The sequence below is a fragment of the Oncorhynchus gorbuscha genome, unplaced genomic scaffold, assembly GCF_021184085.1.
Source record: "Oncorhynchus gorbuscha isolate QuinsamMale2020 ecotype Even-year unplaced genomic scaffold, OgorEven_v1.0 Un_scaffold_16:::fragment_4:::debris, whole genome shotgun sequence".
In the NCBI taxonomy this organism is placed as follows: domain Eukaryota; kingdom Metazoa; phylum Chordata; class Actinopteri; order Salmoniformes; family Salmonidae; genus Oncorhynchus; species Oncorhynchus gorbuscha.
The window spans coordinates 158,229-174,756 of record NW_025744821.1 but is presented as its reverse complement, the minus strand read 5'-3'; the positions used below and the strand labels follow the sequence as shown (position 1 = coordinate 174,756).

At 41.6% G+C, this 16,528-nt stretch overlaps 1 protein-coding gene across 1 annotated transcript; it reads right to left on the bottom strand.

The window, feature by feature from the left end:
- Nucleotides 1–8,285: 8,285 nt before the first annotated feature.
- Nucleotides 8,286–11,456, bottom strand: LOC124017127 (H/ACA ribonucleoprotein complex subunit 1-like). The gene is made up of 7 exons (XM_046332521.1): nucleotides 11,315–11,456; nucleotides 10,688–10,907; nucleotides 10,304–10,458; nucleotides 10,061–10,120; nucleotides 9,266–9,386; nucleotides 9,034–9,153; nucleotides 8,286–8,922 (listed from the first exon to the last, which is right to left on the bottom strand). The coding sequence occupies exons 2-7, from the start codon at nucleotides 10,893–10,895 to the stop codon at nucleotides 8,912–8,914; spliced, it is 675 nt and encodes a 224-aa protein (XP_046188477.1). The 5' UTR covers nucleotides 10,896–10,907; nucleotides 11,315–11,456; the 3' UTR covers nucleotides 8,286–8,911.
- Nucleotides 11,457–16,528: the final 5,072 nt, after the last annotated feature.

The following is a 16,528-nucleotide window of genomic DNA, read 5'->3' as shown; positions in this document are numbered from 1 at the left end:
GTACCATGAGATGGATTCACCAAGATGGCCTGCTCTTTGTGAAGTGGATGGATACCAGAGAGGTGGTCATGTGCACCACTATCCACAAGTCCTTCAGTGGCGATAACGTCGTCAGGCCTGTGAAGTGCACTACTGGGGCATGTACCACCAAAAATGTCCCCCATTCCTGCAGCCATAAAGGATTTACAACAAAGGCATGGGAGATCTGGACCTGTCAGACGCGCTGATAGGTTACTACAATGTTCTCCACAAGACAATGAAATGGTACAAGACATTTTTCAATAATTTCATCGACATTGTTGTGTTGTATGCCTTCATCCTCCAGAAGGAAATGGCTAAGGGCTGTGGACAGCCCCCCATCTCACAGCTAGCCTTCCGAGAGCTGCTCATCCAGGAGCAGTTGCCGTACCAGGGGGTGATACAGCCCGACAGGATGCTCTCGATTGTGCATCTGTAAACGTTTGTCAGGGTTTTGGGTGACAAACCAAATTTCTTTAGCCTCTTGAGGTTGAAGAGGCGCTGTTGCGTCTTCTTCACCACACTGTCTGTGTAGGTGGATAAATTCAGTTTGTCCGTGATGTGTATGCCGAGGAACTTAAAACCTTCCACCTCCTCCATTATTGTCCTGTCGATGTGGATAGGGGGGTGCTACCTCTGCTGTTTCCTGAAGTTCACGATCATCTCCTTTGTTTTGTTGACATTGAGTGAGAGGTTATTTTCCTGACACCACACTCAGAGGGCCCTCACCTCCTCCCTGTGGGCAGTCTCGTCATTGTTGGTAATCAAGCCTACCACTAGTGTTGTCTGCAAACGTAATGATTGAGTTGGAGGCGTGCATGGACACGCAGTCATGGGTGAACAGGGAGTACAGGAGAAAGCTGAGAACACACCCTTGGGGGGCACCAGTGGTGCGGATCAGCGGGGTGGAGATGTTGTTTCCTACCCTCACCACCTGGGGCGGCCTGACAGAAAGGACCCAGTTGCATAGGGCGGAGTCGAGACCCAGGGTCTCAAGAGCTTAATGACAAGTTTGGAGGGTACATGCTGAGCTGTAGTCAATGAACAGCATTCTTACATAGGCATTCCTCTTGTCTAGATGGGTTAGGGCAGTATGCAGTGTGATTGCGATTGCGTCGTCTGTGGACCTATTGGGGTGGTAGGCAAATTGGAGTGGATCCAGGGTATCAGGTATTGTAAAGGTGATATGATCCATGACTAGTCTCTCAAAGCACTTCATAATGACAGAAGTGAGTGCTACAGGGTGATAGTCATTTAGCTCAGTTACCTGAGCTTTCTTGGGTACAGGAACAATGGTGGCCCTCATGAAGCATGTGGGCACAGCAGACTGGGATAGGGATTGATTTAATATGTCCGTAAACACAGCCAGCTGGTGTGTGCATGCTTTGTCGACGCGGCTAGGTATGCCGTCTGGGCCAGCAGCCTTGCGAGGGTTAACAAGGGACTTTCCCATGGCAGTCTTGAGGGTGTGGTTGGTCCGTTCATCCAAACCAGCAGAAAGTTCAAAGAGGGAGCGAAAAAAGGATGCACTCCGATCATTTACAATGAATTGATTAGATTTGAATCTGGCTGTGTTTTCCTGTCTTTTGAAATGTTCATAGTCATATACTCTGTGTTATTCTGTATTGTATTTCACGTACACTAATTGTTTGAGTGTCAATTCTTTCAGCCATTAGTTAATAGAATACCTGCATTCCTCGTTTTACAGAGCAATTCTTTGATTGACTAAATGCTTATAATTCAGTAAGTCTATTGGTAGTTGTTATTTACACTATACATATACATATACTGTAGCATATTACCTTGACATCTCTGGTTAATTAATGCTAGAACATTGGTCGCCAGGAATAGCTATTTGTAGTCTCTTAATAATTGCATAATGGTGCATGTTAGACATGTTAGACACAAACTCACCGTCGCTGGACCAGACAGGACTGGCAACAAGTGCTCTTCACTGATGAGTCGCGGTTTTGTCTCAGCAGGAATGATGGTTGGAGTCATCATGGTCTGGGGCGGTGTGTCACAGCATCATCGGGCTGAGCTTGTTGTCATTGCAGGCAATTTCAACGCTGTGCGTTGCAGGGAAGACATCCTCCTCCCTCATGTGGTACCCTTCCTGCAGACTCATCCTGACATGACCCTCCAGCATGACAATGCCACCAGCCATACTGCTCGTTCTGTGCATGATTTCCTGCAAGATTGGAATGTCAGTGTTCTGCCATGGCCAGCGAAAAGCCCGGATCTCAATCCCATTGAGCAGGTCTGGGACCTGTTAGATCGGAAGGTGAGGGCTAGGGCCATTCTCCCCAGAAATGTCTGGGAACTTGCAGGTGCCTGGTGCAAGAGTGGGGTAACACAGCAAGAACTGGCAAATCTGGTGCAGTCCATGAGGAGCAGATGCACTGCAGTACTTAATGCAGCTGGTGGCCACACCAGATACTGATTGTTACTTTTGATTCTGACATTCCCTTTGTTCAGGGAGACATTATTCAATTTCTGTTAGTCACATGTCTGCGAAACATGTTCAGGTTATGTCTCAGTTTTTGAATCTTGTTATGTTCATACAAATACCGTATTTACACGTTAGGTTTACTGAAAATAAACGCAGTTGACATTGAGAGGATTTTTCTTTATTTGCTGAGTTTACCTGGAACCAAGAAGGGTTCTCCTTTGGTGACAGAAAAAGAGCCTTGTTGGAACTAATTTCATTCTGTACTCAAACATCTGCCAGGTATTCAAGATAACACGCAACATAGCACAAACACCTTTGAAGGTTTTCATCACCCAGTAGGGGTGACTGTGGTATCCTCAAAATGGACAAAAAGGAGACACAAGAGGGCCCCCCACACTCATTTTAGATCCCAAGGGGTCTTTATTTTCATACTGTATGCTTTTACTGTCATCACTATCTCCTTTGCCATCTTCTCATGTCTTTTCTTGGAACTCCATCCATACACACACACACACACACACACACACACACACACACACACACACACAGACACAGACACACACACACTACTGTAGCATCTTGTTGACATTTCTCACATTTTCGGCATCCAGCTGAGGGCTGGGATGGATCATGTTGCAATGAGATGGGCACAGTGGTATGTATGTACAATCCTTTTCAGTGTGGCAGCAAATGAGTTAGAACAGGAGAAGAGGATGCGGTTGATAGTGGAGGGTGAGCAGTGTGGGTGGTTTGTAGAACAAATGAGTTAGAACAGGAGAAGAGGATGCGGTTGATAGTGGAGGGTGAGCAGTGTGGGTGGTTTGTAGAACAAATGAGTTAGAACAGGAGAAGAGGATGCGGTTGATAGTGGAGGGTGAGCAGTGTGGGTGGTTTGTAGAACAAATGAGTTAGAACAGGAGAAGAGGATGCGGTTGATAGTGGAGGGTGAGCAGTGTGGGTGGTTTGTAGAACAAATGAGTTAGAACAGGAGAAGAGGATGCGGTTGATAGTGGAGGGTGAGCAGTGTGGGTGGTTTGTAGAACAGCTGCAGTGACGCTGATTGTTTTCTCTGGCTCATCACTTCTTAACTAAAAGAAAGATAGATTTAGAAATGAGTTAGACATTGGCATAGTTCAACAGCTGAAAAGCCTTCATTAACATACTCCCACAGATAGCAAGATATTTCAGTATTCACTGAATGAAGTATTCACTCATCCCCATTTACAATTGTATTAATCAATGAAATAAGTTATACTATAGCACATTCAATGACATTATTATTGTAGGCTATAGGCTCCTCCTGTATCTACCTTGTCCAATTTAATGATGTATCATACCCATCCAGATTTACAATTTAATTGATCAATTAGATACATAATACTAGCACATACAGTTACATTATTGTAGAATAGGCTACCCCTGTATCCAGATTATATTAGGATACCGTTGTGATTTCATTGGTCTTGTAAGGCATGATTTTAGGTCTTCGATCAAAGTTGTATGTTGTATCTCATTTCCCTTCTTCAGTGAAAAGTACTTCTGCATCCCCCATTCAATTCAGTTCGAGTGTGAATGTGTAGGCCTATTGACAGTGGAAAAACAAATTCATAGCTCCAGCACACAATGGCATGTATGGGTAGCGTATGACAATGTAAAATATGTATATATCCTATAGTAAAATGGCATGTAGGGGTAGTGTATTACAATGTAAAATATGTATATCCTATAGCACCATGTGTATATTTTAATTTACAATTGAATTGATAAATAATAATAACATCAAATTGCGTTATTATTGTACACTAACCTACTCTACACAGTAAATAATATTGCCTACGTGCTTTCAACTCGTTATCAACAAAAATGTATTATTTTCAAATAAACCAAATTTTCCTTATCAACACAATAGGTCTAAATATTTCCTAACGATATCACAACTTAAAAATAGCCTACTTACTCCTCAATTGGATCAAGGACATCTTGGTAATTATTTTCATTGTCTCTAAGGAAACTATCTGGGGCAGACACTCAAATCGTCTCTGCCGCTTGTAAAATAACGAACAAATGAATGTTTGTGTCGCCGCCGACAAATACCGTGCCAGTCTCTCACTCTATGAACTGTCACTGCTATCCGGTTTCCTTGGGAAGTCCTTATCCTGAACCCTAAACCCTAAACCCTAAACTAATACAAAACTTAACCATTTTCCACTTATACTTGACAGAGGAAGGGACATCCCAAGGATCCCGAATACCACGGACCCTCTGGGAAAGCATGTGAACTCCTCTATTTGACTGAAAGCCACGGACACAAGTCTTATTGGTTGTCTGATTTAGGCTACTAGGGAACTGGTCACAACACAGTCTGTGATTGGCTAACAACATTTAGATCTATTTACAGTGAGAAAAGATAACATACCATGCCATGAGGTGTTGAGGGAAAGACAGATTACATATAGATTGGACATAATCTTTTCTAGGCCATTAGTGATAACAGGAAATACACAAGCCATAGGCTACACTCGGAGGCTACTTCGGAATGTCGGCTTGCACTGAGAAAATTGTACGTTTCTAACATTTATGGTTGACATTTAATTAACACCTTATGACTTTCATTAACACGCAGGCGTCACACAGACGTTAGTAAGACATTGGTATGAAGACATGTTAGTTGACCTTACACGCAGGCGTTACGCAGATGTTATTTAGGCAGCCAAACGGTGGTACGTTGCATAGGCTTAATTAAGTCTCTTAACACCCCCTATATATTTTAGTCGTTCGTTTGACCTGCTGGCAGCAACAAATTCTACAGCAGGATTAATAAACACTCATGCCGTGACGTGCTCCGACCAACAACTGTCCTCTTCTTCTTTGGTATAATGGCTTTCACAAAAATTATGTGTGCATTCCACCAACTACGTGCGGGTGGAAAATAAAGATCCCCAAAATGAAATAATGAGGTGTAATTTAAAAAATATACAGTTGAAGTCGGAAGTTTAAATACTCCTAAACCAAACACATTTAAACTCAGTTTTTCACAATTCCTGCCATTTAATGCAAGTACAAATTCCTTGTTTTAGGTCAGTTAGGATCACCACTGTGTTTAAAGAATGTGAAATGTAGCAGATATAATAGTAGAAAGAATGATTTATTTCAGCTTTTATTTATTTCGTCACATTCCCAGTGGGTCAGAAGTTTGCATATTTTGTTGCATTGCTTTTAAATAGTTTAACTTGGGTAGCCTTCCAAATAGTTTAACTTTTCGGGTAGCCTTCCACAAGCTTCCCACAATAAGTTGGGTGAATTTTGACCCATTCCTCTGACAGAGCTGGTGTAACTGAGTCAGGTTTTTAGGCCTCCTAACTCGCACTCTTTTTCAGTTCTACCCACATATTTTCTACAGTATTGAGGTCAGGGCTTTGTGCTGGCCACTCCAATGCCTTGACTTTGCTGTCTTTAAGCCATTTTGCCACAACATTGGAAGTATGCTTGGGGTCATTGTCCATTTGCGACCAAGCTTTAACTTCCTGACTGATGTCTTGAGATGTTGCTTCAATATACCCACATAATTTTCCTACCTCATGATGCCATCTATTTTGTGAAGTGCACCAGTCCCTCCTGCAGCAAAGCACCCCCACAACATGATACTGCCACCCCCGTGCTTTACGGTTGGGATGGTGTTCTTCGGCTTGCAAGCCTCCCCCTTTTTCCTCCTAACATAACAATGGTCATCATGACCAAACAGTTCTATTTTTGTTTCATCTGACCAGAGGACATTTCTCCAAAAAGTATGATCTTTGTCCCCATGTGCAGTTGAAAATTGAAGTATGGATTTTTTTATGGCGGTTTTGGAGCAGTGGCTTCTTCCTTGCTGAGCGGCCTTTCAGGTTATGTCGATATAGGACTCGTTTTACTGTGGATATAGATACTTGTACCTGTTTCGTCTAGCATCTTCACAAGGGCCTTTGCTGTTGTTCTGGGATTGATTTTCACTTTTCGCACCAAAGTACATTCATCTCTAGGAGACAGAACGAGTCTCCTTTCTGAGCGGTATGACGGCTGCGTTTGTCCCATGGTGTTTATACTTGCATACTATTGTATGTAAAGATGAACGTGGTACCTTCAGGCATTTGAACATTTGGGATTTGAACCAGACTTGTGGAGGTCTACCATTTTATTTCTGAGGTCTTGGCTGATTTCCCCATGATGTCAAGCAAAGAGGTGCTGAGTTTGAAGGTAGGCCTTGAACTACATCAACAGGTACACTTTCAAATACCTCAAATGATGTCAATTAGCCTATCAGAAGCTTCTAAAGCCATGACATCATTTTCTGGAATTTTCCAAGTTGTTTAAAGGCAGTCAACTTCTGTCCCACTGGAATTGTTATACAGTGAAATAATCTGTCTGCAAATAATTTTTGGGAGAATTTACTTGTGTCATACACAAAGTAGATGTCCTAAATGACTTACCAAAACTATAGTTTAACAAGACATTTTTATATATACAGTTGAAGTCAAAGTTGACGTACACTTAGGTTGGAGTCATTAAAAATGTGTTTTTAACCACTTCACAAATCTATATGGTATAGTCTGTCTCCATTCTCATGAGAAAAGTAAATAGCATTATAAATCAGGATAGATAGTAACTGTATATATATATATGCTCAATGAAATAAAATTACAAAGTTATGACATAACACAATTTTAACAGGGCATGACAAATATAACAAGTCTGTTGTTCACTGCAACAATATCAGTTGCTTGTCTCAAATACAGCATGAAGCAAAAAGTGTTACAACACGTGCTGATACATTTCTTACGATCTTCAAAAATTAAATACATTTGTATTCAACGTGTGCCTTGTACAAACGTGTTTTTTCTATACAGTGTGTGACTGTCAAACCTCAGACGAAGAAAAAAAAAACACCGGTGGGCAGAGTCAAACATCTGCCCACATTGAGCCCAGCCCCAAACTGCACACAGCAGCCAGGGGTAATTGATACATTCCTCAAAGAGTAGTTCACAATCTAGTCCAATTGCGGCCACAAATAGACATCGTTACAAATGTACCAAGAAATGTGCATTGTTTAAGGCACACATATACAAGTCTGTCAGAAATGACAGCTCCAATAAGCCCCTTATGGTGAACGAGAGGCTTGTAGAAGCATTGCTATTTTGAGTTTTCCATTCATCATTGTGGTTTGAGGCAAGTGGACTAGTTACCGATCTGTGACAAAAAAAAAAAAAAAAGCACTGGCTTCTTGGAGGACAGTATTCACATATGAGGGGATTTTACTACCCCTTCTTAGAATCACCCTGCATACAATCTGAACAGGGAAACCAGCCACTGAAGTGAGGCATTAACATATGACACTGCAATGCAATTTCCTTTAAGTGTGTGGAGTAGCTCTCATGTTGACCACATAGCTGTTAAAGCAAGAAGTATTGCCCAAGATTAGTCACTGTAGCCATTCAGGAGACATTATGGCTGGATATAGGACAGCAACAAGCTGGACCGAAATGAGACCCTGACAAAAGTGTGGTGTGACAACTCAAATGCTCACATCCATAGAAGCAGCTAACAAACGGCAATATTTTTATGCTGCCTTCATCAGAACGATGGGGCATGCCTTTGCAGTGAGAGCTGCTGGATCATTTGCTTTGACAGTTGTACTAGCAAGTTGTATTTCCATACCTGAACAGTTTGGACAAAAAAGGGTGTTGGAAACAGACACACAATCAGCTTGAATTTAAAGGATGTGCTTCAGGAACACAATGCTAATATCGCATTAGTGGAAATAAAAAGTCACATGTCCAAATAAATTGGAGCGACCTACAAAGCACGGTTTAATCAAAGGCTTTTCTTTACAAAAAGACAGCAATACTCTAATCACATTTGATTATCTGTGGGTAATAAGAATATTTTCCACTTATTGTAATGAAAACAAATGAACTCATGTCCATCATATCATCCACAAACAAACATCAGGGTTTCATCTATTTCTGGCTTTATCAATATTGAAATGACTGTTGCACTCCACCATGACATTGATAACAGTCCAGTGCCCCCAAGGGGCCCATATTTTGGTCTAACTGAAAGCTCTGAATCATAGCCAACAGTATAAGGAAAACAATGTGACATATCCAAAATGTACCCCCCAAAAAACATCCAGTGTGAACAATGTTGAAGAGTTGCAAAAGCAACTGGGCTATTAATGATTGCTGTCACAGGGAATGCTGAGTGCATTCAAAGGTCAGTAAATAAAAGCCAACCATTCACACATTATTCAAAGATTGGTGTACAAAAACAAATTGACAGCTGAGCAGTATAAAATGATGCAACGCCTGTTCACCATAAGTCAAGTTCAAAAGAGCCAAGCGTCGCACCGATTTGCTTCCTGCCGCTATTGACACTTGGCGAGGATCCGAGGCAAACAGTTTGTCATCATCTCCCACCTGGATGATAGAAAAAGGCATATCAACACCACAAAAACATAAAATGCAAAGCAGCTTTACAACTTGTCTATTCACGTTCATTTAGATTCCTTTTCTAGGATTTGGCCTTACCCCTGAATCCTCGTCCACCGCCACCTCCTCTACCTCTGAATCCCCCTCCTCGACCACCACCAAAACCACCTCTGCCAAATCCACCACGGTCACCACCCCCTCTACCACCACGGAATCCACCTGGGAGGGCAAAAATATTTTGGGGGGTATAAAAATTGACTAACAGTCCCACCCCCCTTTATTCACAAGAAGAACAGCCATGGGGCCTGAGCTGTTGACATTTTGCTCTTACCTCCACGGGGACCTCCTCTTCCACCTCGACCTCCTCTGCCTCCCCTTGGGGGACCCTTCTCACCTGGGGGCCTGGGAAGGAACCTCTGGAGTGGTAGGAGTTTCATTGGGTCTACATAGAACTGTGGAGCAGAATATAATGAGTTACGGAATACATGCCATAGCTATGTTTATGCAATAGATGAATTAGCTGACAGTCACAGAAATGTACACCCTTCCATGGGACAGTCGTCAGCGTTACGTGATTCTGGATGCTAGCAAGAATGACAAGAAACTGCCCTGTGGGGAATCTTAAGTGTTTTGTTTCAGCTTGTTCTTGACACTGTCTTGTTTGTTATTGTAACCATATTTCATGTAAACGCTAATATGGCTTAAATTTTACTAACTAGCTCAGAAACAACTACGTATATGAGACATGGGTTCATTGTGCAAATATATTTGTTTTCAATAAACATCGGACGGAATTTGGCTTACATGTTGTCAAAAGTCTAAGCCAAACTCTGTTTTGCCCCATAGTGGTGCATGTGTCGGTTGTTGCTAAACAATCAACTAATTGACCAAATTTATGGTCAATTCGAAAGAGGGTCCACGAGAAAATGGAAGTACACGTCAGCTGTGTGGAGGTGCCACGCAGCGCTCAGTGAACCTCCATAAAAAGGCCTTTACGTACGATTTATAGATGATTGGTTGACAGGCCAGCGGGGGTAGGTTCTGATATCTTGCATTGTCTGTTAACACCAGTTCAACCATGAAAGCACTTAATTACCATCAGCTCTGTTACACTGATATTGCTTACCTTCTGTAGTTTCTTGAATGAGGATGCCTTCATATTATCTGAGAGTTTAACAGAGAAATACTGTTTCTTCAGGTTAAGGGGCAAATCAGTGTCACAAATGACATGAAACTCATTGTTAACCAGCAGAAACAGAATTCAAGCATACAAGTTTTACAGTGTTATTAATGAGATCAAGAAAATTAAACATGTTCCCAAACACTTCACAGATGACTTTGGTTAGACAAAGAAAGATTGGAAGGATACAAAGTCACGTAGTTGGCCAAAGATTTCATCCACTTTCCCGATTTGCTCCTTGTTTTCCAAGTACACGGGTGCATTGAAGTAGGGAACTTTGTTCTCCTCAGTTACACACTTGCACACAATTTCATCCTCACAGGGGTGCATGAATTCTCCTAATGCTGCAGAGACAAGAGCAAGGACATCTGGTCAGTACAGGAAAAAATAATTACAAATGTTACAATGCCAGGCAGACATATACATATATATACACATACACATATATATATATATATGTACATTCCAGATGTACATGTGGTGTAGTGTAAATTCAATATGCAAAGCATTAACAATTCCCTTTCCATCACTGGAACGCGATATGGGTGCATCACATGGCGGTCTCCATCTTACCAACCACATATTCTGGAGGGCCATAGTCTTGGAAGCCCCCTCGACCCCCTCGTCCACCACCTCGGAAACCGCCGCCGCCACCTCGACCCCCATATCCTCCACCACCACCACCGTATCCTCCTCCACCACCACGGTTGAATCCGCCACCACCACCACGGTTGAATCCGCCACCACGGCCTCCTCTTCCACCTCCTCCTCGGAAGGACATGTTCTAGTGTACCTGAGAGAGTTGGGAGGACGGGAGATAAGATTAAGTTGCATAGATACAATTCAAAACAATTCAAAGCAATTCACTTTCAAATACTAGACATGGTCTTCAAAACATTGTCAGTGACGGTAGTGGATGTTTCCAAATGCTTTGCTGGCTAAATTCCACGATAAAAATAGCTAGCTAGCCAACGAACAGTAACATGATTCAACTAATGACTTGATCAATGCATGATTTCACGTTTATGAACTATATCAGTACAGCACCTTCCAAGGGATCAATTGAACAAGCTAGCTAGCCAGCTCGACTACTTATTTTCAACATATCAAAAGACTACAGTATCACGATATGCTTTGCTGAGCACATTATGGTCGCGTCATGCAACTTATAAAATACACATATATATTTGATTGACATACCTTTGCACCACAAATAAGCTCAGCTGATGGAGGAGTGAAGTGTGCCAGACACAAGTTCTACGCGACGAAAACACATGTGCTTTCAGGTGGTGCCGTAAAGTGAGAACTATAGAGATTGATAGAAGTCTCTTCAGGGATATTTAAATAATAAAGGCCGAGGAGGTGTGGTATATGGCCAAAATACCACGGCTAAGGGCTGTTATTCGCACGACCCAACGTGGAGTTGCTGGATACAGCCCCTTGGCCGTGATATATTGGCCATATACCACAACCACCCCGAGGTGTCTTATTGCTATTATAAACTGGTTACCAACATACTTAGAACAGTAAACAAGTAATGTTGCATACTACCTGTGGAATATAGTCTAATAGACCACCGCTTTCAACCAATCAGCACCCAGGACTCCAACTACCTGGTTTTTAAAAAACATTTTAGCATGGGCATTGCCATTGAGGGCTTCAACAATGTTAAAGTGGGTGGGGATTCCTATGAGTTGAGACCAATCAGCCAATGAAGAAGAAAATGGACTACTTTAAAATTGAGATAGCCTCAATGTTGCTGCCCCTAGTGGTTAGACTCTAACCGTTAGAGCATTGGGCCAGTAACCGGAAGGTTGCTGAATCGAATCCACGAGCTGACAAGGTAAAAATCTGTCTTTCTGCCCCTGAGAAAAGGCAGTTAATCCACTGTTCCCCGGGCGCCAAAGATGTGGCTGTCGATTAAGGCAGCCTCTCTGATTCAGAGGTGCTGGGTTAAATGCGGAAATCACATTTGAGTTGAAGGCATTCAGTTGTACAACTGACTAGGTATCCCCCTATCCCTTTCCCAGTAATGTCACATACGCTATAATGGCACAGATACAAAGATGAGTTGTCTATCTATCTCTATGGTGAGAACTGAAGAGAAGTCTGGATTGTCGTAAAACTCATACTGTCGTTCATTCACGACATCCTGTGAAGAACACTAGGGGGAGATCTCAATTGCTTAACCGCGCGTCCTCTCCTCGTGTCTCTCTCAAAATTTATTGGAGGAGAAGGTTAGTGGGGCGGGACCTCTGACTTTCTCATCCAATGAGATAGAAGGAGGCGCGCAGAGAAGAAAGAGGGCGCGAGGAGGAAACAATTGAGATTATCCCCTACCTGAGAACACCACACACAATCTCTTTGACAACGCTGGAAGGTCTGGACCTGCTACCAAGTCAACAGTAATACTTTTGAGAGCAGGCACATTTTTTCTTTACATATTCTTTAGAGAAGGCTAATTTAATTAAGGCTGTATAAGAATAATGTTTGTTTTTTTATTTATAATAATTTGTTTAAAACTGCAATTGTGTGCCTCCTTTACATTACGTAGCTCTGGTCCAGGGCGTTACCTGAGACCAATGATATGTATTGTAGCGACCTGCACAGACAGCGATGTGTTAGGCTATTAGTGGGTTGTGTTGTACTTACCAGTGTTCGCGGGGTTCATCATGCCAATCAACCTGCTATCTGCCAATCACGGGAATGCCTGGAATGTTCTAATGCTGGGCATCCTGGTGGTTGGCTGACTGGCATGGAGGGGAGTTGGGCAGGGGGAGGGAGCATTGGAAGTCAAGACCAGGTTTTGCCATTGTTCTTTCTCTTATGTCTGGCCTTCACAAGAGAAGGTCACGGTTGGCATGTGGGGTAACTTTGATTTATTTGGGGTAGGCTACGGCCAAACAGTAGCCTGTGTAAAGTTGAGTTAATAAACCGTCAATTTCGTAAACTCATTCCTCTGTCTGGACAATTGTTCCTTTATGATCTAGTCAGGTCATTACAGTATTAACCCTAGATAACTGACAGTGGCGTTGTTTTGAAGCCACCATGCAGCCATTTTATTATTCCTCCTCTGTTGTAAAAAAAAGAATATTTTTGAAGCTATAGAAATGCATTTTTAAAATTTTGACAAGTATATTCCATTACAGACACCTTAAAGCTGGAATCCTTCACGGTGAAACAGCCACATCCGTTTGCAATATTACAACAGCAAAGATGTACACTGCAAACAGCAAATGTACCGCAATTTTCTTGTTGCCATGTGCAATGCTCCTCACCTCCGCTTTGTCAAACAAAACAACAACAAAAGCCGTGGGGCGGTCAGTGACACTGTTTCCCCTACTGCGGATTCCATCTTTAATGTTTACTTTTAAAGTGAACTGAACATCATTTAAAATGTAAACAAATATATATATACATGAAAACATATTCCATAGTCTTTTTGGAGAGTACTACTGTTGCAACAAAGAATGACTTAAATCTATGTCATTTTATCCTTGTAACATTTTGTTGAAATACTGTGGAATTCCATTCATTCCTATGGATGGACTGCTCCTGGGGAGGGCCAATATTGCAAAAAGCCACCAGCCTCTAATTGGCCATTAGATAGCATCAGAAATCCAGGGTTTATACACATCATTGACTGCAACTTGAGCTTCGAGCCACACGTAACAATCTGGACTAGAGCTAGCGTAACTGAAACCTGTGTAAAGTGTAAATGTTTGACAGAAGTGCAACTGTCATACCTATACATATTTACATTTATCAGCCTACTTGTTGAATTGCTTTATTTCCCCTAGACTCACAACTGGAAGAAGTTATAATGAACACCGAGAGCCAGGTAAGCAATGACTTGTCTGTCTTGTTGTAAGCCCAAGCAGTAGCCGTCTGTGTAATAAGTTTTTTTTTTTTTATCTGAGGAAATCTCTTTATAATGCATGTATTCAATCTATTACTATTAGGTGATCAAGTGCAAGTCAGCAGTAGCGTGGGAGCATGGCAAAGCCCTGTCTATTGAGAGGGTGGAGGTTGCCCCACCTAGGGCTCACAAAGTGCGCATAAAGGTAACCACAACTTTCCACTAAGATAAACATTTCCCAGACCAATGCTTATGTAAAGCCTAGTGCTCGCAGGGATATTGACCTAAAGAATAAACTGTGTGCTGTTTCTGTTGATGATTGCAGCAAGTGGAATGTGCCACACTGACTAGGGGTACCTCTATGAGGCCGGTGTATGCATGCATCCCACTGGTTCTGGGCCACAAGGGGTCAGGCGTGGTGGAAGGTGTCAGCCCTGGAGTCTCCAAATTCTCACCAGGTAAACCAGTAAGAATCATATTTTTGTGACTAAAAATGTAGTTGTGTTGTTATTCTTCTACCATTGATCTGTTCTAGGCTATATTGAGACCTTGAGGCTAGAATCCGTAGTTGCTACATCCCTGTTTTGACTTAAATTAATTACATACACATTGATTCTTAAAGAATGTCATTTATAAGTTCCTCATGAGCTTAGTTCAATTGTTGTTCCCCTTCAGAACCCAAAATATAAGCTTGTTTTACTCCAATGAGGTGAATGTAAACAAACACTGTATAACATGGTTAAAACTATACATTTGATATTATGGATGGTCAGTCCTTGCATCCTTTCCTGTGGCGGTCCTCGTGATAGCCAGTTTCATCATAGTGTTTGATGGGTTTTGTGACTGACTACACTTGTCAAAACATTGAAAGTTCTGGAAATTTTCCGCATTGACTGACCTTCATGTCTTGATTATTTGAACGGCTCTTGCCATAATGTGGACTTAGTCTTTTACCAAATAGCGCTATCTTCTGTGTACCACCCCCACCTTGTCACAACACAACTGATGGGCTCAAACGCATTGAGAAGGAAATCAAATTCCACAAATTAACTTTTAACAATGCACACCTGTTAATTGAAATGCATTCCAGGTGACGACCTAGAGAGTGCCAAGAGTGTGCAAAGCTGTCGTTTCTTAAATGTTTAAAAAAATATTAATTTTGTATTTGTATTGTTATTTATTTATATATATATATATATATATATATATATATATATATATATATATATATATATATATATATATATATATATATATATATATATATACAATTATTTATTTAACCGGAATAACATAGCTAATGGACAAACCATCTCAGTTCTGGAATGTCTTCATTTTTCCTTCTGAGAGCTGCCCGGAGAGGTGTAAGGATGCCTGGGGTGTCTGTGTCGTAGGATGGACAGAGGTAAGGTAGATATCTCTAGTCCCTGAAGACCTCTTGGTGGTCTTGGAAGTGGACATACTTTGGAAGTGAGTTGACGATATGAGATATTAAAGCCAGACTAAGTGCAGCTGATCTAAACATTGTTTGTACCATAACAGTGAAAAGTGAATTGTCATAAGCTAACAATAACGATCTTGACTGTGCATGTCATCTGTAATGTCATGTTATCATGCTGTTTTGTACCCCTTATGATGAAGGGTTCAGGTGTAGTGTTACCAATGCACTTCATATGTCTATATGAAATATATGACCAAACAATGAACAAATACACATGCACATGGTGTCATTTTTCAATCGGGTGGAAGCGTTTGGTGACTGTCCCCAAACTCGTTGGGGAGTACATGAACAACAAGAAACTTAAGCTGGATGTGATTGTGACCCACACTCTGACCCTGGATCAGATCAATGAGGCTTTGGACCTCCTGAACGGTGGGAAGAGGTGAGAGCTCTCAGTGTGTGTGTGTGGAAACTAGGCAGCTGAGTTATGTCCAATATAGTGCCGTGAAAGACCTAAAGCCAATGAGATGTTCTGGCAGGACCTTAAGTGAGCAGTTTATGCTCGAAAACCCACAACTGTCGTTGAAGCAGGAAGAGTGTGCCGAAATTCCTCCACAGCGATGTGAGAGACTGATCAACAACTACAGGAAGCCTTTGGTTGCAGTCATTGCAGCTAAAGGTGACAAAACCAGTTACTGAGTATAAGGGGGCAATGACTTTTTCACACAGGAGCATTGTGTGTTGCATAACTTTGTCTATTAAATAAATGAATGAAGTATCAATCTCTTTATTATTTGTTCACTCAGGTTCCCTTGACCTAATATTAGGTTTTGGTTGAAGATCTGATAACATTCAGTGTCCAAAATATGCAAAAATAGAGAATCAGAAAGGGGGCAAATACTTTTTCACAGCACTACTTAACATTGGATAATTACATCACAGCTTTAGAGTTGGAGTTGTAGAGTAGGATTACATACAAATAGTTCAAGCTCATATGATGTCTTTGTGTCGTTGTCCCTTAATTGTTAGCTAAAGTACGTTTATGGTTTGTAAGTGTCTCAAATAAATGCTCTTTAGCTCACCTATGGGTTTTTGATCTTTCTCCCATCTCCCT